The sequence below is a fragment of the Protomyctophum bolini genome, assembly GCF_963924005.1.
Source record: "Protomyctophum bolini genome assembly, chromosome: 6".
Classification (NCBI taxonomy): domain Eukaryota; kingdom Metazoa; phylum Chordata; class Actinopteri; order Myctophiformes; family Myctophidae; genus Protomyctophum; species Protomyctophum bolini.
In genome coordinates, this window is record NC_137867.1 from 35,743,538 (window position 1) to 35,765,353 (window position 21,816).

The 21,816-nt window shown below is 43.3% G+C and overlaps 3 protein-coding genes across 3 annotated transcripts in view; all 3 read left to right on the plus strand.

The window, feature by feature from the left end:
• LOC308316987 (uncharacterized protein) overlaps positions 1-8,507 on the plus strand; it is a gene marked incomplete at both ends in the record, with an annotated part of 9,674 nt that extends 1,167 nt beyond the window's left edge. The window contains 13 exons of the mRNA XM_080765777.1: positions 44-190; positions 2,147-2,362; positions 3,104-3,331; positions 3,691-3,906; positions 4,019-4,278; positions 4,575-4,704; positions 5,078-5,268; positions 5,422-5,608; positions 6,238-6,450; positions 6,926-7,112; positions 7,247-7,448; positions 7,923-8,034; positions 8,485-8,507. Of these exons, the coding sequence (XP_080621903.1) occupies positions 44-190; positions 2,147-2,362; positions 3,104-3,331; positions 3,691-3,906; positions 4,019-4,278; positions 4,575-4,704; positions 5,078-5,268; positions 5,422-5,608; positions 6,238-6,450; positions 6,926-7,112; positions 7,247-7,448; positions 7,923-8,034; positions 8,485-8,507 (2,312 nt within the window). The remainder of the gene's footprint in view (positions 1-43; positions 191-2,146; positions 2,363-3,103; positions 3,332-3,690; positions 3,907-4,018; positions 4,279-4,574; positions 4,705-5,077; positions 5,269-5,421; positions 5,609-6,237; positions 6,451-6,925; positions 7,113-7,246; positions 7,449-7,922; positions 8,035-8,484) is intronic.
• A 69-nt stretch (positions 8,508-8,576) lies between these two features.
• Positions 8,577-13,720, plus strand: LOC308317758 (low-density lipoprotein receptor-related protein 6-like). Its single transcript, XM_080767038.1, has 8 exons — positions 8,577-8,751; positions 9,071-9,629; positions 9,913-10,041; positions 10,411-10,524; positions 10,861-11,094; positions 11,741-12,125; positions 13,235-13,347; positions 13,529-13,720. The coding sequence occupies exons 1-7, from the start codon at positions 8,596-8,598 to the stop codon at positions 13,329-13,331; spliced, it is 1,674 nt and encodes a 557-aa protein (XP_080623164.1). The 5' UTR covers positions 8,577-8,595; the 3' UTR covers positions 13,332-13,347; positions 13,529-13,720.
• Positions 13,721-19,680: 5,960 nt separating this feature from the next.
• Positions 19,681-21,532, plus strand: LOC308317099 (uncharacterized protein). Its single transcript, XM_080765891.1, has 3 exons — positions 19,681-19,804; positions 20,046-20,119; positions 20,612-21,532. The coding sequence occupies exons 2-3, from the start codon at positions 20,060-20,062 to the stop codon at positions 21,374-21,376; spliced, it is 825 nt and encodes a 274-aa protein (XP_080622017.1). The 5' UTR covers positions 19,681-19,804; positions 20,046-20,059; the 3' UTR covers positions 21,377-21,532.
• The last annotated feature ends 284 nt before the right edge of the window (positions 21,533-21,816 follow it).

The window sequence follows — 21,816 nt, forward strand, 5'->3', positions numbered from 1 at the left end:
TTGTCCAATACCTAATATGTGCTTGTACATCAATTTGTTTCAGCTGGACGGCCTCCAGTGAAGTGCGGCCTGGGGTTTATGCCTTGCAATGATGGCTCAGAATGTGTCCCCTACAACCATGTGTGTGACGGAGAAAGTGACTGCAGGGATGGATCGGATGAGGAGGATTGTGCAGAGACATGTACTGCAGGTACTGTTTGTGTCTCAATGATGTGTACAGTGGTCCCCAAACTTGACAGTTCGAGACCCAAATGATAAACTTGCATGGGTGTCTCGGTCCTGGGACCGAGACACCCATGCATGTTGCAAAGAGCTGTGACTACTTGCATTGGTGCCAATACAAGAAAATGTTTCCTTGTGTTAATCTTTTTTTAAATGTATATTAATTGTATTTAGGAAATATAGAAAAACCACTCGCAGGTGACCCATACAAATGTGACCCCAAAATGGGTCCCTGCCCATTGATTGCGAAACACTGATCTAGTGCTAGCCGCAATTAGCAACTCTAGATTTTTTTACAATGGGCTGAATCTAGAGTTGCAACACCCTCCATCCACTTCCTATTCATCTTTTTTGGTTTGTGTTCTGCTTGTCTTAAATTACGTTAAACTCACCAACATTGCAGCTGCAGTCCAAGCTTGAATTATCCTCTTTCAATCTGCCGAGCTTATTTTTCATAAAAATCCCCCGTAGACATGTTATGAGCTACTTTCTGTCCAAAATATTCATAGAGTGACATTCCGAGCTGCCATCTTGCCGTAAAACAAGACGTGAGGGGGGGCGCTTGTTTAATAGAATCTTACCTGCGCAGGTAAGACACCCAAAGAAGAGGCCGACGCAGTGCGACGCCCCATCACGCACAGCCTTCTATTAAACAAGCGCTGAACGTTGAAAAAAAAAATACAAAATGGCGGCTCGGAATGTCACTCTTGGAATATTTTGGACAGAAAGTAGCTCATAACATGTCTACGGGGGATTTTTATGAAAAACAAGCTCGGCAGATTGAAAGGATAATTCAAGCTTGGACTGCAGCTGCAATGTTGGTGAGTTTAACGTCCCGGGTCTAACATGAACGTAAAATGAAGCCTGAAATCCCTTGCACTGTAAGTCGCCATCTTTCTAGATCCGTTTGGGCCCAGCTGAGCCATTGGCTGGCCCAGACAACGAGGCGGGACTTCCCCCCTTCGTCTTTGTTGGTTTTTATTTTGACTCGAGTGGGTGGGGGATCCCGTTCATAGACTGTAACAGTAGCCACGCCCCTCAGAACATACGCGACTTTATGGTAATTTTTTTAATAAATGGGACGATAATTTTCCAAAAAGAATATTATGACATTAGAAATGAGACTTTAAACTAGTGACTGGAAGCAGAAAGTATTCATGACCATGTTTATTAAGGTAATACAGTCTAGGTGAAGTTGGGCCCAAATACATGGATCTCTATGGAGCTATGGGGTTTTTTTGAGCCCAATGACAGCGCCACAACAGGCCATTATATGAATTTTCAGGAAATCCCGATTTCCTTAGTGGCTTCACAAAATATCTGTCTGACTGCCCCCCTGGTTGCAACTCTAGATTCAGCCCATTGTAAAAAAAAATCTAGAGTTGCAAATTGCGGCTAATCTAGTGCATGGTTCAATCCACTGCTGGATGATTTAGTATGTCCTATGTTTTATGGCTGGTTTAACTGCTTGCTGCTTGGAATACTAGTAGCCTACACCTACTAGATGCCACCAACGTTTACATGTATAATCACAGAAGGGATACTTTGTATTACATTTGTTAAACTGTGTGATTGACAATCTGTCCTGGTTATCCAGGGTTATTAAAACATGGAATTTGGGGTACCTGGTTCAAGGTTGTGCAGCCAACTTGGCCAAGCACCACCCAATTAACATGCTCAATGAGATTCATGAGGATGAGAGCAGCACAAACCTGACTTCATCTCTCGCCCTTCTCTGCCTCAAGTTTCCTGTCTCGGGACATTCTACATAAAAAAAGGGAAAAAATGTATTTATCATTTTTGAATACTGCCTCAAATTTTCATTTTCATTATTTTTTTTGCTATTTAGGAAAATGCCATCTTTTAGTTTTTTAAACTACACACAACGCAGAAAATAAAAACTCTACATTTCTCCATCCAAAAGGCCAGTTCCAGTGTTCCCATGGGAAGAAGTGCATTGACCAGAAGCAGGTGTGCGATGGCCAGTTCCAGTGTCAGGACCGCTCTGATGAGATGAGCTGTATGAAGCGCACAGAGGACTGTACTCACCAGTGTGACAACAACAGACGCTGTCTCTCAGACAAGCTCCTCTGTGATGGGGAGAACGACTGTGTGGACGGCAGTGACGAGGCCAACTGTGGTGGGTTTTAATAATCTGTTGATGGGGTTTAAGGGTTTAAGGAGTCATTCACCCAAAATAATAATAATTATTATCTTTTGTTTTTGGTAAATGATGCATTTATATAGTGCTTTCATCCGAATTCACACACATTCATACACCTATGGCAGGTGAAACCATGCAAGGCACCAATCTGCAAATCAGGAGCAATTGATGCACAGACCCGGATTTGTATCCGACCCTGGGTCAACATGCAGGGCCCTGTCTCTCTAGGCTTAAAGGAGTAGTTCACCCAACTATTTTCTCTCCATTACATACCCCATACAGTAAGCAAATAATTTGATGACTGGTAGAGTCTAAGAGTCTCCTATTGACTGACAATACGGTCATCAAAATTATTGGCTTAGGAATGTGGCAGTGTCTCAGGGGTAGAGTGGCCGGATGGGAAACCGCAAGGTTCCCAGTTCGATCCCGGACTCCCTAACCCTAACCTAACCCAGAGTTGGTGTCAAAGTGTCCTTGAGCCTAACCCTAACCGCAAGCACGGGAGCAGCGCATGTTCGACCGCATGTCCGACCGTTGTTTCCGCATGTCTGTCCGTTGGTGTATTGGCTCATCAGACACAGATCTAAGTACTTTAACTGGCATAAGCTGCTAGATCCTTACTGTATCCATCACCCACACTGCACAAAATGACACTGTCATCAAATTCTTCATATGAATAACAATAGTCCCTCTCACTTATCCATGGCTCTTGGATAGGGATTAAAGAAGAAAAGAAGAAAGATGATGCCATCACCGCAGGACCTTCCCCTTTCACCTCCAGTTCCAGTCGGCCCAATACGCCGTCGAGTTCCATCAATTGTAAACTGGGCTACAAACCCTGCACGGACCTGACGGAGTGTGTCCATTACAGCCATGTGTGTGACGGAGAAGCAGACTGCAAAGATGGTTCAGATGAGGAAGGGTGCTTAACATCATGTGAAACTGGTAAATGGTGATGGTGTACGGGGACTGGTCATTTCTGGTGATGGTTGATAAATAAACCTTCATTTGGTCAAAGTTGACCAGATGAAGAGCCACACATAAGTGGTATAAACCAAGTGCAACTCACAAAAGGACCAATTTTATTGAACTATACTATACTACTATAATGATGCACACAAACGCCCTAATTAGTGGACACAGACAGTATTACTGTGATCATACAATTTGAATCTTCAGCATTCATTGGGCATTAATGTGACTTTGCTGTCCTCTAGTGAATTTGAATGTTCACTGCAATTGCTGTATTCTCATAAAAGTGTTTTGAAGACCTTTATTCTCCTAAGGCAGTGTGTGATTCTCAGGCCAGTTCCAGTGCGCGCACGGGAAGAGCTGCATCGACCAGAGGCAGGTGTGTGACGGCGTGTCGCAGTGCCAAGACCGCTCTGATGAGCTGAGCTGTACGAAGCGTTTGGAGGGCTGTTCTCATCCGTGTGACGAAGGCAGTCGATGCCTGCCTGACAACCTTCTCTGTGACGGAGAAAAGGACTGTACAGATGGCAGTGATGAGGCCAACTGTGGTAAGTTGTCATAGAGGAGCATGTTTTCTCTGCTGACTTCTTTCCTATACTTTTGAGTATTTGGAACCCACTTTTTTAAGTGGTTAGTTATTATAATAATATTCCTGTGAAGATGTACCTGCCGCACCTACCGTCACCATATCCAACGAGGGTTGTGGTGCAAGTCAGTTTAAGTGCTCCAGTGGCCAGTGTGTGTCAGCCAGCCTGCACTGTGATGGCCATCCGGACTGCAAGGATCGTTCTGACGAAGAGACCTGCACTAAGCTGCCTGTCTGCAACAGCAAACGGCGCTGTCCCATGAGCAAGGAGTGTCTAATAGCTGAATGGTTATGTGATGGAGACCAGGATTGCAAAGACGGTTCTGATGAGAAGGTACAGTAGGTGTAAAAAAAAAAAGCTAATTCAAGTTATTTCATTTTATGCAGTTAATCTGTAAAATACGATTCCCTGAAGGTTCTACAACAGTTTGTAAAGATATTAGTATTGTAATGTATTAGTGTTCATATTTTGGTGTTGGCTTTTCGACAGAGGACTAACGAATATTCCAAGCCGGCAGGGAATTTAACATGAAATTCCATTAATGTAGTTTTAATCTGTACATTATAAATGGATGCCACTTGAACAGCCGTTACATTGGAGAATCTATTATGAATCTATTACTCCTCCAGGACTGTCCTGTGACTCCACTGACTTGTGGAGACTTCCAGTGGTCCTGTGCCTCCAAGACAAAGTGTGTTCCCATAGCCTGGAAATGTGACGGCATTCAAGACTGTGATGACGCCAGTGACGAGACGCAGTGTGAGTCATGCTTGTAATGTACATATGGAATAGAAATCGGGAAAACATGATTTGACAAATGAGGAAGAAAACAAAACCCCCAAGCAGTTTTGGAAATGAATACAAAAAGAAAATCATATCATGTCCGCAGACCACCAGTGGTCCTTAAGGGTGTTCCAGGTGGTCCTCAGCGAAATGATGGAGGATAACCAAATGGACCCTTGTAAATCTTGACTTTAACTCTTAACAGTGTAAAATTAAACCAAATGCACCCTTGCGGGCCTTGCTCGCTCAGCAGTCTGCCGCCACCCAGGAGGCGGATGCGTGCAAAGGGCAAGGTCACTTATTGCCCTCAGGGTGTCTCACTGGTAACTATGGCTTTGACCCCATGCAGGTAGAATGGCAGGATGCAGTCCTTACCAGTTCCAGTGCGGCAGTCTGGAGTGTTTGGATGTGGCCCTGGTATGCAACACTGAGAACGACTGTGCCGACGGCTCTGATGAGGGAGGGGACTGTGTGACCAGGTGTCTGGACCAGGACACTGCCCGCTGTTCTCAGACTTGCTACAGTACACCACAAGGCCTGGTGAGACTCCAGAATCAGAATATGTACTAGAATAGATACTGTACAATGTGTGTAATGTTTCTACTCTACTCTGATGTACATGATTGATCTGTGCCATGCAGAGGTGTGCATGTAAAGCTGGCTTCATATACATGTTTGATATGTGCCATGCAGAGGTGTGGATGTGAAGCTGGCTTCAGGCTCCTGGAGGACGGACTGACCTGTGTTGACATTGACGAGTGTGAAGGACGGAGCCCAGGAATGTGCAGTCACATGTGCATCAACACGCCAGGTTCATACCAGTGTCGGTGCCACCCGGGCTATGTCATGGAGGTGGACGGACGTCACTGCAAAATCACGGGTAAAAAATTACGGGGGAAATGTTTTATCATGATTGGCTGTAATATTTTCACCCGGTGCCAATTGCCTAATGCTTAGTCACCAACAAATTGCACAGCCGTTCCAAACAGAAATGACATCTTGCTCAACATACAGGATACAAACATGTATTTTTCCTTTTTGTCTCAACATTCCAGAATAATTCAGGAACATTGTTCTGTGAGAAAGTAGTTTGTATTTGTGTGTTCAACTCGTGGCATACAATGTGACTAAAAATGAGAACACTGGTTTTATATTCTATGGATTGTCAATTTTGGTGTCCATTTGAGGACACAACACAAATCACCTTTGAGTTGTAGTCATTGGTTAGACCATTCATTCTCACCCTAACCTCCCACAGGGCAGCACACCTAAACCTAACCTTAACCCTCTCCCAACCCTTAACGCACCCCTCACCAACCTTAATCCGGTCATTTTAACACACCCGCCACCAACCTTAATCCGGTCGCCTTAACGCACTCCTCACCAACCTTATGTCTGACCAAAGGATACCTCCCATTGCATGCGTTTTGGGAGAAGCACCAGCCAGGCCTAAACTTGCGTGTGTCTGGTTGACTACAACTTGGGTCTCTTCATCCCTATCCTCTCCAGGTGAGCCTTTCTTGCTGGCCTCAGTCCAGACAGGCCTCTTCCTCTATGGATTACACAGTGGCAGTCTGGATGTGCTGCAATCTACTGCGAAGAAACCGATACTCTCTGTGGACTATGACTGGAGGGAGCGGAAGGCCTTCTGGGTCAGTATGGACTCGGAGGGTATCGGGTGGTCCTCGTTAGACAACAAGACCAAGGGCACGCTCCTCAGAGGTTTGTGCAACAATTGTGCTGCATTGATAGTCGGGACTTAAACTGACTTTTTAATCTCTTTAGAAATGATTGAGACTGAGAGCAATACATTACACACTACACAGGGTTGTGAATGGAAAACTATACATTGCCGTGCAATATTTGTCTCTTATGAACGGTGACGGTGATTATATTGTTTTATAAGTGGGATTTTATAGTTTTAGTACTATAGTAGCATTCTTTTAAATAGGAAATCTGGAAAGCCAGTGTTACGAAATGTCTTTCGTTTATGCATTTTATGTATCTGTTATCTATCTATAACGAACACTATGCCAAGCAGCCATTTTCAGCAGGTACATATTGTTGAAAGACAATATGTATGTATGTGTGTGTGCATCCAGTAACTGCTTTTTGTTCCGTCAATGACTGCTGTTGCGTTCCATCATCATGGCAGTGTCTTACTAATCCACTTTCTCTTCCTTGTCATTCCATATAGGTGTCAGGGCTGATTCTGTAGCTGTGGATTGGCTGGGCAGAAACCTGTACTGGATTGACGGAGTCCGTAGTGAGATTCTGGCTGTCAGACTGACCACGGCCACAAACAAAGCTCTACAGCAGTACTGCGTTATCCTGGACGAAGACTTGGAACAGCCTCGCTCACTGGCCCTGCTGCCACAGAAGGGGTTGGTATAATATGGTGTTAAAGGGTTTCTGCTTGATATTTGGAAGAGCACATGCTCTGGCAGTGGGAAATAAATTTGTTCAAATTTTGTATGAGGAGATAATTGGATCTTTTGTTTTTCTTTCGGCCTTATAGGTTCATGTTCTGGACAGAGACTGGGAATGAGGTGAAGATTGAGCGTGCGGGGATGGATGGATCAGAGAGACGGGCAGTGGTCACCACAAGCCTTGGCTGGCCATGTGGCGTGGCTGTCGACACCCTGTCGGATCGGGTCTACTGGACGGATGAGAGGTTCGGGTCAATAGGATCGGCTACATTGGATGGAGAGGACATCCAGGTACAAGCAAATCCGTGGTCCTTGTCTTGGAGTATATTATTCTTTTTACTGAACAGTGCGTTCGAAATGGAAGTATTTGCTCGGTTTACAGATTTCCATGACAATGCTACAGTATCATTCGTAGTGGCGTTTCTTCTAATCTTTGAACCTGGTGTCCCTATTTTTGGCATGTAATTATCTGTGGAACAGAAAAAGTATTTCTTCAACTCCTACATTCCAAGTGCTTATCAGGGTGGGGGGTCCCCAGTTCAAATATGATTTTTTTTGGGGGGAGGGGGTCCACAGCCTGAAAAGGTTGAGAACCACTGACCTACAAGCTCACAGTGCATCGATGCGTTGTGGGTTTGTAGATCAGCTAGCTATTATATATATATATATATATATATATATATATATATATATATATATATATATATATTAAAGCAGAAATAAACCGTTGTACACAGCATATGTAACATTCCCACTCATCAACAGATACTACAGATGAAGGAGATGACAAAGCCATTTTCTGTGTCGGTCTTCAATGACCAGCTGTACTGGTCCGATGCGAAGAGGAGGACCGTGCAGGTCGCCCACAAGATCACAGGCAAAAACCATCAGATCCTCTTCAAAAGACCCAGACAGCCTTTTGGCATTAAGGCAAGACAAATGTTTACTATTAACTTTATTTTGGACCATATAATAAAGCACAATTATGTCCCATAAAATGTAAGGCAACTGACAACAGATATTTACTCATCGATATCTAGACGGTAGACCACATATGGAAATGGTCGTGGGTCCATATTTATGGATCGCGAGTAAATATCCCCTTTATTTATTTCCCTAATTTTTAATTCAAAATATTTAAAAGAAGTCCCCCCAAAATAAAACATAAATCTCAAATTGAGACATTTTTCTAAATTTTCTAAATACCAAAAATATCATAAATTCAAAAACTAGTGTTTAAGAAGTAGTGAAAATTGAGCTTGTAGACTATGCTATTTTCACTAATTTGGGTCCCGGGCAAACGTCTAATTTCTCCTTTGGCCGTGAGCTAAAATGTTTGAGAACCACTGATTCTATTAATATGCATTCAACCTGTTTGGTTTGGTTTCAGGTCATTCACCCGTTGCTCCAGAGAGGTCCAGAGAACCCGTGTGGGGACATGCAGTGCTCTCACCTCTGCGTTTTGACGCCAGGCCTCCAGGCCGTGTGCAAGTGTCCCTCTGGACTCCTGTTGGCTGACGATGTGCGCACCTGCTCCGACATGCCGGTCAACTCTCCGTTCGTGCTGCTGCTCTCTCCAGCCACTGTCACACGGGTACAGTAGGCTAGTGTCACAATGTTTGGTTTTATTTGAACCCAAGAATGGAATACTGATAATTGTATTGTGAGCAGTGTGGAAGGTGTGCTGTACGTTGGGGGTACAAATATGAGAGTTGTTTGACTGTTGGGTGGATGTCTGTCATTATGGAAATTGTGCAAAACGTTTAACTTTCAGTATCGTTAAGTACATTAATTCTACACTGTAATTTGAACTGCTCTTACCATTTGAACATGTGCTATTGTTATCTTTAACAAATTGACAAATACAGAAAGTATTGAACTTTCTCTCAATTTGAAAAGCATTGTCTTCACAGATCGACCTGCAGGGCCTGCACACAAGAGGAGTAGAGCTGGACGGTTGGCCAGAGCATCTAGCCATGCAGTTGCCCGATGTCAACCATGCGGCCATTTTTGACTACAGCATGCGTGACCAAACCCTGTTTGTGACGGACCGTGGCACGACCTCGCTCGGCCTCTTCAAGCTTAAGATGGCCATGCTGACTCCCCGTGGCCAGCTGCTCAAACTCCTGGCAGACACGCTCACGGCTGTGGCCCTGGACTGGACGACCGGCAACGTCTACTGGAGTAGCGAGAAGCAGCCTCGGTTACACGTCACATCTGCTACCGGCGCACATACCGCCGTCCTCATCAAGGATGGTGTTGGCAGTCTTGAGTCGACCGCCGTTCATCCACCAAGTGGGTGGATTTGTTTCGTCAACAAGAAGGGCGCGCACGACGAGGGCTCCCTGGCTGCTACGGTAGAGTGCACTCACATGGACGGTGCTCAACGACGTGTGGTGTGGCGGGAGGCCGTCTCGCCCACATCTCTGGTCTTCTCCAATGAAGGGGAACAGATCTACTGGGCTGATAACGGTAAAGGAGTCTCTTCATTTGGGTGATGGCAGAGCCATGTAAGGAGAGTTGTGTCAACTCCGTTCACTTCATCGGGCCAGTCCAATTGTAGGACAAAGCCCTGAACTGGAAGTTTACGGAGTGCACTTGAGCGTATGTCACTAATCGAGTTTACATGAACCATGTGATCGGTGCTGTTTTTGGCCCCTCATTGATGGAACTCTCCAATAGAAGGCTCTGGATGAGGGGGTGGAGGAGTTAACTTGTCATGTCATCATTGAAATTAAGATTCCTTTTTTCTCAGGCCCTGGTGTTATTAGTTCTGTCAAAGTTGATGGGATTGATGGTTCCGGATACAAAGAGTTCAAGGCTGGCGATGGCCTGGCTGCCTTGGCTGTAAGTGATGACGTGCTGCTTTGGGTGACCAGTGGCGGTAAGGATAATATACTGTATGCATAGGAGTTCGATTTGAATTCTGGGAACCATCATAACATGCTAGATCCCTAATTTATTCAAAACATGGGATGAACCCAAGAGCCCCAGGCCTATAGTGGCCTGGGGCTATGGCTAATGCTATGGTTTTCAGAATATTTTCTTTTATTAGGAGCCTGTGATTATTCTAAACTACTGACATTTTAATAGCTTTGTAGCTGTGTGCTGAAACCTTAACCCAAATTCCTAGACATCAATGACTGATATACTGTCACAGGCTGCGCATGAAGTCCAGATCCACATTGGAGCCAGGCTGCTCCCATGTTGATTTCTCATTAACAATTATTCTCAACGATGCGCTTCCTTTCAGATAAGACTAGGCTCTGGTTCAGAGATGAACCGCAGCAGAAGAACAAGATGTGGTTTGAGGTCGACGGCACAGCTGTGGTCAGCTTGAAGGCTTACAGCAAGGCTTCCCAAACAGGTATGTGAGGAGTCTGTCTACACGCAAGACCACTCGATGACGTTTGTTTGATGTACGTGGAGCATTACAAGATAATTCAGATATCTGAAATATGACCATATTATATGGTCAGTAAACGTCTTGGTTATATGGAAAATTGTAAAAATGTGCATTCAAATATCGTTGTGGTTGTCTGAACTGTCAGTGTTTTCCCATTCTAGCAGACTAGCCTAACCCATTTGGCAACACACTAAGGCTTATAATAAACACCAGGCCAGCAAATGATTGTCCTGAGTCAGAGACAAAAGCAGATAACGTGGAATTTGCTGATATCCTGTTATGTCTCACGCCATGTAGGTTCCAATCGGTGCTTGATAAACAATGGCAACTGCCACCATTTGTGCCTGGCCAACCCAGGTGGTCGGACATGCCAGTGTGCCCATGACCACATCTCCATGAATGGCACCCACTGTGCCCCACGGCAGAGCTGCCCGGCTGGTAGTAGGCTGTGTCTGGACGGTGTCTCATGTCGTCCTGCTGAAAGGTTCTGTAACGGCCATGTAGATTGTCCAGACCGCTCGGATGAGAACTGTAAGTTATTGGGTAATCTCACAGAATAGGTGATATTTTAGTGGTGCAACGACTCCCTTATGGAGCTATGTGTGGGTGGCTGGGTAGCTGGCTGGCTGGGTGGGTGGGTATGAGCACGAAAACAACATGGTTGTGTTTCACCATCTGTGCACCCAACTCACACACAAACACACAAGCACATATTAACTGTATATATGATGCTTTCGGGTGTGACAGTACAGTAGAGGGACTGCCGCACAGTAACTCTGTCATTTCTCAACCTTTTCGGACACGGGGCGGCACGCCTAGGGATGGAGCCCGAAAATCGGGTCCATTACAAACCCGGTTCGGCATTTATCGAGACCCGAGTATCAATAAGCTTTTGGCTTGTCGAGCATGTTATCGGGTATAGCCGTAGCAGCTGACGTCTTGGGCCGCTCGCTCTATAATAAGGGGCAGGCGCGTAGTGTGGATTAAATGATTGACAGGGGTGGCAGCGCATCTCCGACCGAGTCCCGGCCCCCTGGGCCTGCACTTGTATGTACATGCATATATATATTAAAATTAGATTTATTATTATATTGCCCAAATTATGATGCATTTACATAAAGGTGCACGTTCCTTGAATGAATATTGCGATAATGCGATATCCCCTCCTTGTCTCCAGGTGTCCTTCAGAAACGGGGTTTAGTAGCCATGGCCGCTGTACCCTCCACCGAGCCTCGGAGCTCCCCTCCGTTTCCGTCCGAACCCCCCGTCCTTCACGGCCCCCCCACCACCACCAACTCCACCCTGAACATCAGCGTCCAGACCAGGCCGCTGGGAGCCCAAGACTGCAGCCAGAGTCACTGCAATGGTCAAGGGCACTGCGTGGAGAGCGCCGCCGGGGACACGAGCTGTGTGTGTTTTCTGGGCTACATTGGCGACTTCTGCCAGCTGAAGACCATGCAGCGCCCCATCATCTATGGAACGGCAGGTCTGGTCGTCACTGCGCTGGTGGTCGTCGCTGTCCTGTGTGCCGTTTTTATGAAGGGGAAGAACGGCAACATAAGGTTTTTGCTCCTTTTTGTATTTATTTAAAGGATCTTCTCATTCTGTTGACGGGCAACAATAATAAATATAGCTAGGGTGACTAGATGTCCCCCTTTATGTGGGACAGTCCCTCATTGCCAGGACTTTTCAGGCGTCCCACAAATTGAGACCATGTCCCACATTGTGACTAGCAGTGTTCAAATGCCCGCTATAGTCCCCCAATAGTTGGCTTTCTGTTGTAAAGCTCTCATTGCCTCTTTCCTGCAAAATGTAGCCTAGTAAGCTACATAATAAGTCTGTTAAAATAACATGAGAAATATCCCCTAGGCTACGGTACCAAGTCAGCCATACTACCCATGACCAAAATTTGCATTTAAAACCAAATGTGAGATCAGAGGGGTTTAATAATAAAATGATAGGCATTATTAGGCCTATGGTCGAAAATTACATCAACGCATTTGAGTAATAAGTTGCCAATGCCGCCCCGTCCCACACAAATATTTCTGTCCCTCAAATTAACAGTTTGGATTTGATTCTGGTCATCCTAAAATGGCATCAGCAGCTACAGAGCAACAACAGGTAAGTGCTTGTCTATGAAGTCTATGTAATAGTGGCTCTGCAGTGCAGGGTGACAGGTTTGAACTGCATGGCCAAATTGTGTCTTTATAGACGGAGCTTGAAACGGAACCTGTATTCTCAGTTGAGATTCTGGTTGGTTTACATTACAGTAGTCAGGCTGCATTCAGGTGTTAATGGCAATACCAAAATAAGTCTGAAGTCCATGAGCCAGAGCTCCAAATTTGGGCTCCTAATCTGAGCATTATATGAAAATATGCCAGAATTTGGATATAAGGGGCAACCTTCTTATTTAATTTTGTTTACATGTTAGAATCAAAGGTTTTAAGTAATAAGTTGCTGCCCCGCCCCGTCCCATCCTGACTGAGCTATTTAACAGTTAAAAAAGAAAAAGAAAAATCACTTACTCCCTTTTACTTTGAGGATTTTATTTAGCTTATCTTTACACGAGGGGAAAACATTCTACACTTAAATTTTTGGTTAATTACCCAGAATGTGCACAATGTAAACCATTGTATAAGATGCCATAGAAACTTCATGCTACTTTTCCCAGGAGAGCTAGCCCAGTGGTGAAGGAAACCAGTATGACCGACCTTGAAAATAAAGCTGAGGCTGCGCTAACCACACAACATGCATGCTCGTACCAGTGAAACAGACAAAGCAGAGGTAAGTCTGATATGCATTGTTGTTGGCGTGTACATCTGCTATTTTGGTGTGCACCGCCAAAAATGTATAAATTAAGCAGCAAACTATCCTTTCCACAAACTATTATAACTTCTACCACCCAGAAATTATGTTTTACTGTTCCTCTGGGATGACTGTCTAGCCTTTTCTTCTCCTTTTGCAGGAAGCGGTGTCTTCTGTGGACTAAGGCAAATTGATGTGCTGCATGTTTGCATTAAATAAAACATGGTAGATTTTTTCTTATGGTTGTCTGTGATGTTATTTTCAGTACGATGCACCCAGCAATTAGACCACCTACTGTGTATTAGGTTGAGTTTTAGATGAGACGATAAGAACCTGAATTCACTCTTCATTTGAATATACCACAAATTACTGAATGCTTCGCTTTCTCAATCATGCAATGTTTTGGTGGTTTACTGCTGGAATGTAATTTTTGTGGACTTGAGCTTTATGCCAAAATGTATCTGTATTCATTTTGTCAGAGCATTCCCCTCCTATTGACAATTTATGACAAATCATAGGATAATGTTCTAATAGTCTTCATGGGTGTAACATGAGAGGGAATCTTGTCTTGAGACTAGATAAGATCTTACGAATTTATCACTGCTGATAAATGTGTATATAGCCTAAGCCATTTAGGATAAACTCACTTGCCAACTTGATGCTTGTGACATCAGAATTCTATCCAGGGACCTTTGTCCCGTGGCATGCCTTCTCTCCCCTATTATAGTTTGGTATTGTACTATTGTTCTTGCCTTAGTTGGTGGTCGAGAGTGAAGAGAATGATGGGAAATAAGACTCTAGGAGTGACATGCAGCAAAGGTCCACTAAGCTCGGGAATCGAACCTATAGGCATCAGAACCTATAGTATGTGGTGGTACACACCTTAACCGATTGGCAACCACATCCTAGGAAACCTTGCCCAAATTTGAGTCATACATCATATATTCATCAGATGACTGACCATACTGGCCACATGAATCCCAAGATGCACATGATCGAATTGTTATCAGTGGAAAGAGTCCTTAATTTTTGTTACTTTAAAATGGCAGATCTAAAAGCTCACAATTTGTTTTGTAGTAATTTAAATCTACAAAGTAACATTTTCAAAACAATGGCGTAAAAGTACCTACAATATTTGCCTCTGAGATGTAGTAGAGCAGTGATACTCAACCTCAGGCCCGCGGGCCACATCAGGCCCGCGGGACCATTATGACTGGCCCACCAATGAAAAAAAAAAAAAAAGAAGAAAAAAAATCTGGAAAATGAAATAAAAATAAATAAATCTGAATGAAGTTATCTTTAATTACATTATTATAAGTAATACTATTAGATGTACTATTACTCGAACGAAAATAAAAGCTGGGGGGGGGGGGGGGAGATGCAATGCAAATGAAAGACATATACTGTGTATCCCTATTCCCTGACATAATTTTATAGCTAAACGGACAGAATTCTATTTTATTTGAATGATGAAATTGCGGAAATGGAAATTGCGGAAATTGCAGAAATGGAAATTGCGGAAATGGTAATTGCGGAAATTGCTCTTCACTTATAGCTATCTATTTTCAGGTAGATTGTTTTATTTTACTCAGTCAGCCATATCACTACTCATTTTTTTTCATGAAAAAGGTCATAGCTGGGTAATCTATTTTCAGGCAAATTGTGTTTATTGTATTTTATTTTACTCCGCCATAACAATTTATTTTCTGTTAACCAACTTGCTGGCTGGCAGGCAGGCAGACAGCTACTCATAGACAGGCAGACAGACAGACAGCTACTCATGGAGAATTGGACAGGCAGGCAGTCAGACAGCTACTCATAGACAGGCAGACAGACAGCTACTCATGGACAATTGGACAGGCAGGAAGGCAGACAGCTACTCATAGACAGACAGACAGCTACTCATGGACAATTGGACAGGCAGGAAGGCAGACAGCTACTCATAGACAGACAGACAGCTACTCATAGACAATTGGGCAGGCAGGCAGACAGCTACTCATAGACAGACAGACAGCTACTCATGGACAATTGGACAGGCAGGAAGGCAGACAGCTACTCATAGACAGGCAGACAGACAGCTACTCATGGACAATTAGGCAGGCAGGCAGACAGCTACTCATAGACAGGCAGACAGACAGCTACTCATGGACAATTAGGCAGGCAGGCAGACAGCTACTCATGGACAATTGGACAGGCAGGCAGGCAGCTACTCATAGACAGGCAGGCAGACAGCTACTCATTGACAGGCAGACAGTAAGACAGCTACTCATAGACAGACAGACAGACAGGCAGGCAGGCAGGCAGGCAGGCAGGCAGGCAAAGAGCTACTCATGTTATGTTATTATGTTATTATAACAGCTACTCATGTTATGTGCAATAATTTGTGCAGTTATGGAAACAGCTCTTTGTGTTTATGCAAGAAAATGTAACACATTTATTTATTTACATATTGTGTGCATGCACATTGTACTTTGATACATTTTGCGAAAATAAAGCAATTGAAAGAGAGAAGTTATCAAGTATCATTAATGTCGTAATTTTATCTACTGGCCCCTGGCCCCTTGCCATTTTTGTAATGTGGCCCACAGGTAAATCTATTTGAGTATCCCTGTAGTAGAGTACAGAACTAGTACACTAAAGTGTAAAAAAGATGGAGTTCTGAAATGTGAGGAACAATATAACGTGTAGCCTTTAGTATGACCCCAATTTGGAGATGCCTGGCTTCTGGAACCGTTCCAAGATACAGTATTACCTGCGCAGGATGATGACCAGTTGGACCCTAGTCTCTCGAGACACTGTTGACTGGCGGCGCTGCTGTTCCTATGGGTTCTCAGATTGGTTGGACCCTGGTATCTGCCAGCCATGCACCAACAGGAAGAGAATGCTATGCAGGGAGGGCTGGTAGATCACCAGTGGGATTGGGGACTGAAGAGGGGAAAGGTGAAGGACTTGTTAACATGTACATGGCTACTTAATTTCCCTTTTTTTTTTTTAAATATATATATATACAGGTAGGCTACTGTCTAAAACCATAAAAGATAAAAAATAATGTTAAAGTAAGATGTTCACTTTTAGAAGCAAGCTCTTGATATATCACGTCTGATAAATCGTTCACATCTTTGAGTAGACTAGTTCTTGTTCACATAAGCATTCCTGTGGACAAGGATCCTCTTCTTGGGTGTGTCTCAACCAACTCACCTCAGTCTAATAGTATAATAGGTGCCAGATTTAATGACTTTGTTTATTTCAGTTGTGGACCAGTTCTTCACCGCCTTTTAATCAAACTTTAATCTCTCTGATAAAGCAGCCGCTCAACCGTACCCTCACAGTGTATACCGAGTCGGAGCTTGATGGTCTTCTGCTTAGGGTATGTTAATTTCTTCTACCTCAACAGCTTTTGTGAGTATTGATACCTTGCACTTGCAGTGCTGCTACAATAACATTAAAAAAATATGTAGCTACTTTTTCACTAGATATTTGATCAACTACTGCTACTGTATGACATTTCAATGTCAATGTTTTACATGTTTACCCGTTCAGTTGTATAAACAGTGATGTATACAACAAACAAATTTTTATTCTACAGAAAGATGGCATTGAGGGCCGCTTTTGTTTTGTTGTTCTGCACTGAACTATCCATCAGTTTTCCAGTACGACGCATTCTCACTCCAGTAAGTAACAATTCAATTTCATTCAGATCAATGTTGAATAAAGATGAATTTCTCATTTGCCATTTCAATATTTAAATTGTATTGTATTTCATTTAAGCTTTTTTTGTTTAACCAGGTGTACTACTACAACCACTACCGGTTCACGCCTACCTTCTACATTCCAGTCATTACAGGGCCTCCAAAACCTCAGAAAACCAATAACCCAACAATCGACCCGGGCCATCAAGAGAGAAAATGCGATCACCAACCCGCTGCCGCGCCCATTTTCATTTTCCCAAGCATCTCTGGTAAGGAGACACGAGTATTCCAGCTTCCCTCCATCGCACGTGGCAACTATTCTGGCCACTCAGTTTTTGTGTTTCCTAATGAAGAAGACCAAGACGCAGTGGGAGGAGGAGGGGAGGGGAACACTCGGGGGCAATCTGAAGTGCCCTTCTTTGTGTATCCAAATGAAGTGGCTAACACCTCAGGTAATGAGGAATTATCCCCCAGTATCATGTCTGGAGGAGGGAACCAGCATGAGTCCATTGATGATGGATCCATGGTCATCCTGCCAGGGGTCTTGGTTCGTGTTCCTGAGGGAGGAGAGTAGGGTGGGATAGATTCAGTTGTTGTCCTTTTCAGGCTGTGACCCTCCCAAAATCATACCCCCACCCTGATGAGCTCTTGGAATGTAGGAGTTGAGGCATTCAATTTTGTTTGACTCTGTTCGCTTGTAGATCAGCTATTTTCATTCTTTGTTTTTCTTCTTTTCTTTTCTTCTTTGACAATGACGCCAGTTTTATAGTATGGTCATGTTTTAGGATGTTATTAGATGAAAGGAGGGACATCCGCACACTGCCACTTGCTGGTTCAGAGCATTTTATTGAGCAACGTTTCGGTCTTGCGACCTTCCTCAGGCTGAGGAAGGTCGAAACGTTGCTCAATAAAATGCGTATACTACTTTAGTACAAATTACAAAGTACAATATCAATACATTTCTGTATTGAAATTTTAGACATTTTCCCCACCAAAAAATAAATAAAGAATTCCAGAATATTTCTGAAATGAATACCAAGATAGTATACATCTAAAGATGTACAAGCTCACAACGCATGCAAATCAGCTATTTTCACTATTTGAAATATTCAGTAAAGTTTTCTTTCTCTTCTGCACTGTAATTGTATGGTATTTTTACTTGTTTATTGCATCCTAATGTCATTGTATAAGTGTGTTAAGCACACTGAATTGCCCTGTTGAAATGTGCATTACAAATAAAATGACCTGTCCCAAGTGGTTAATTCATATGTACTTTTTCCCTAGAAATGTACAGTAGTCTGTCAAAAGTGCAATATTTGTCTTTAAATTGTATTGGGGTGAAGTTATAGAAAAATACAATACTGTATCTGTAAAGTACAGATATTCAAAAATAATTCTTAAAGTATACTACTAGTAAATGTATGGGTTGCAGTTTTACAGTGGTGGAAAGTAAGGTACATACTCAAGTACTTTTTATTTTGAGATATCTTTACTCCAATTTCCAACTTTTACTCCACTACAATTATTTGAAAACTATAGTTACTGGTTACTTTGTAGATTTACATTATTACAAAACATACATTAAGCACTACATATACATTTCAGCCATTTTAAAAATGAAAATGGCCGGTCTACAAGCTCACATTGTGTCTATGACACATTGGCCCTTATTTATCAATGCGGTGTACACAACATGTCCAGACCATGTGAATGGTTCAACATGTCCAGACCATGTGAATGGTTCAACATGTCCAATTTTGGGTGTACACCGCGTTGATAAATAAGGGCCATTGTGAGCTTGTAGATCTGCTATTTTCAAAATATACAAATTGTACTGGGACCCTGACGAAGGCTTGTAGCCGAAACGTGTTGGTCTTTCTTTTATCTTTTTTTACCTGACTGGAACGGAGTGCCTTGGACTTCTTATCTTTTTATACAAATTGTAAAATGGGGCATTCGACGAGTACTTTTACTTTTGTTACTTGAATGTACAGACTTAGTCAATTTCGGACTCTTACTAGGAACAGAATTTCTACATTGAAAATGTTACAATATTTTCAAGACACAAACTGTCCTGAACACTACTGTCACCACTTTTGAACCTTTGACGAGATATTTATTTTCATATAAAACTGGCTACTGGACATAAGTTGATGACGTGCAAATATACTTTATATATATTTTTTTTTGGAGGGGGGGGGGGATAATCTCTGCAAAGAAGCACAGACTTCCTCAAAATGCTTTGTCATCCCGGTTGTCAGTATGACGACTACAATACAGGGCTTGGTATGATAACAGGCACTTAAAGAGTCTAAACCCGGTTCCTCTTTCCATTGTTTACATCAAACCACAAAAACATGTTTACCGCCGTTGACTGCATTTCTGGTTCGCTTGTAAATTGCTCTCTATAATAATTTCTCAGCAGTCTCTCATTTCAGTGTGTCTGGGGTATTCATCAATTTAGCCTTAACTAGTAAAGTCTAGTTCGGAGTTAAGTGTATAATATTACTACAGGGAAGGGAACCAGCCAATGAATTATCATTGACATTTTGCATGTGCCCACACATCTCTACTGGTATATAAAGAGATGGACCGAGTCAAATGTCTTATCGTTCATGCAAGCCTCGAAACAAATGAATAGCAGATCTACCATCTTTTTGTTGAGAAGGTGCCAATAGGTCTTACTTGAACATACCCTCTTTGTGTTGACGAGGGGAAAGGACTAAGGAGGTACTTGGGCTATCAAGGTAGGACTATGTGCTTGGAGAACATTTCATTTGTAACCTATATACTATCTATTTTGGTTGAAAGTGTTAGATGACAAGAAGCATCCGAGTAAAAGTTTCAAGATGATTGTAAGTTTAATTGGTTTGTTTACTAATCTTTGTCTTGTATTTCAGAAAATAACTCTTAAGATGAGCTTGAGAAAACAGTTCAACTATGTATTGTGTTTCTGGGATAATTTCAACCGTCATTTTATTCTTTCAGCAAACGCAGAGAAGATGGATATTCTCAGGATCATACTTTGCGCTTTCCTCATTGCAACTGCACTGTCCGCACCTGTAAGTGCCTCAACATCCCTACAATCAGGCTGTTCCAATTAAGCTGTAAAAATGTGTGCAAAATGAAGAGATGATTTCCAAACATTAAGAATGCTTGGGGCTACCTTCAGATCATTATTCAAAATCCAGTCTATATAATATGTATGATCTTGTCATAGATTTAAAGAACTTCACTGTTCACTCATTCAACTTTCATATAATTGGTCCTCAATAATGCTCGTAGGTTGAACAATTCAGAAACCTGCTGCCTACCAATGACCAGTGACCATCTGTGGTCAGGTTTAGTAATTTCAAACAAGATTATTATAATTGTTTTGATGCTTCTATTTCAGCATGCTAGCTTTCCAGAAAGAGAATCGCTGTAGATTCTATTGGCCTGTCAAAACAGTCACAGAGAACACCTATGAGATGCAGACTGAGTAATAATGAGCATTTAGTATAAAATGGGTGAAGTGCTTTCCTATCATCATACCATTCATTTGTTTTAAACAGGTGTGCCTGAATGGGGTTGGGGATTCATCAGACGAGACTGAGGCCGATTCATCGGAAGTATCGGAAGAGGCAGGCGCTCCTGAGGAGGCTGCAGAGGAGGAGCTAGCAGAGGAGGAGCCAGCACAGGAGGAGCCGGCGCTGGAACCAACACCGCAGGAGGAACCGGTGCTGGAGCTGGCACCGCAGGAGCCGGTGCTGGAGGAGCCAGTGCTGGAGGAGCCACCACAGATGACTGCACAGCCGGCACTGGTGACAGAAGCACCCATTGTGATGTTGGAGACTGCAACCCCAGGCAATCACCTCCCCTCTGCAGAGCCCGATCCTGCTGCAATCGCTCTAGACAATCCATCGGCCCTGCCAGATGTTGTCGTCGCTGTCGAGGACCCACAGATCTCTACGGACATCGCTGACCCATCGCTGGACTTGAGTATTTCACCAGCCTCCCCTCTCACGGACAATTCCATAGTAGAGCACGCTTTGCCTGGTATGGACGGTTCACAAAACGCTGTTCTTCCAGAGCCTGAACCTGCTTTAGATGTCGCCGGCACCGCGGTGGAACCACTGCCAATCGCCCTCGCCACAAACCCGCAGGGGACTCCTCCTCCTTCATATCCAGTCGTCTACCAGACACTCCCGCCCATGTCTGCCGTTATCGCCCAGCTCATGCCCGTAGCCACACAAGTAGTGCCCAACGGTTTTCCCGTTTGTTTTACCATCCAGTTCACGTCAACACCCGAGTCTAGTCCACTTCGGGGAGATGCTTAACGCTTGTGGCATAAGCCATTAAAATGACACAATGTGTATTTTTTTGGGCCGTCACATAATCATTTAGTACTACTGTATGATTTATCAACGGGTCTTATTTTTATATAGCAGTGTCATCTGGGTGTAGTTAGTTCTAGTTTTAATTACAGGTACACTTTGGACCATGTTATTGTTCTATAGCAGTTTATGGTGCTACAATTGTTTTGCCTTTGGATGCTTTATTATAATAGCACCCAATGTCAAAGTATGTGTTTTTGTTACTTTCACATTTTCACTAGCAGCATGATAAAGTGTCGAGGGGACACAGTGATTCTCAACAACCTCCTAGGCTGTGAACAGACTGGCAGCCCAAATCAGATTTTTGGCTTATTCTGATTGGAATCAGATTGGTTTCTCATGTCGAAAAATTTGAAAAAATGAATAAAATAGAAGATCTACAA

Excerpts from the sequence above, each read along its gene's own strand:
- LOC308317758 (XM_080767038.1), top strand. The coding sequence starts at position 8,596 with ATGCAGTGCTCTCACCTCTGCGTTTTGACGCCAGGCCTCCAGGCCGTG. Across the intron at positions 10,525-10,860 it reads CAGCAAGGCTTCCCAAACAG|GTTCCAATCGGTGCTTGATA; the intron begins GTATGTGAGGAG and ends CACGCCATGTAG. Across the intron at positions 12,126-13,234 it reads GGGAAGAACGGCAACATAAG|GAGAGCTAGCCCAGTGGTGA; the intron begins GTTTTTGCTCCT and ends TACTTTTCCCAG.
- LOC308317099 (XM_080765891.1), top strand. The coding sequence starts at position 20,060 with ATGGATATTCTCAGGATCATACTTTGCGCTTTCCTCATTGCAACTGCA. Across the intron at positions 20,120-20,611 it reads CAACTGCACTGTCCGCACCT|GTGTGCCTGAATGGGGTTGG; the intron begins GTAAGTGCCTCA and ends TGTTTTAAACAG.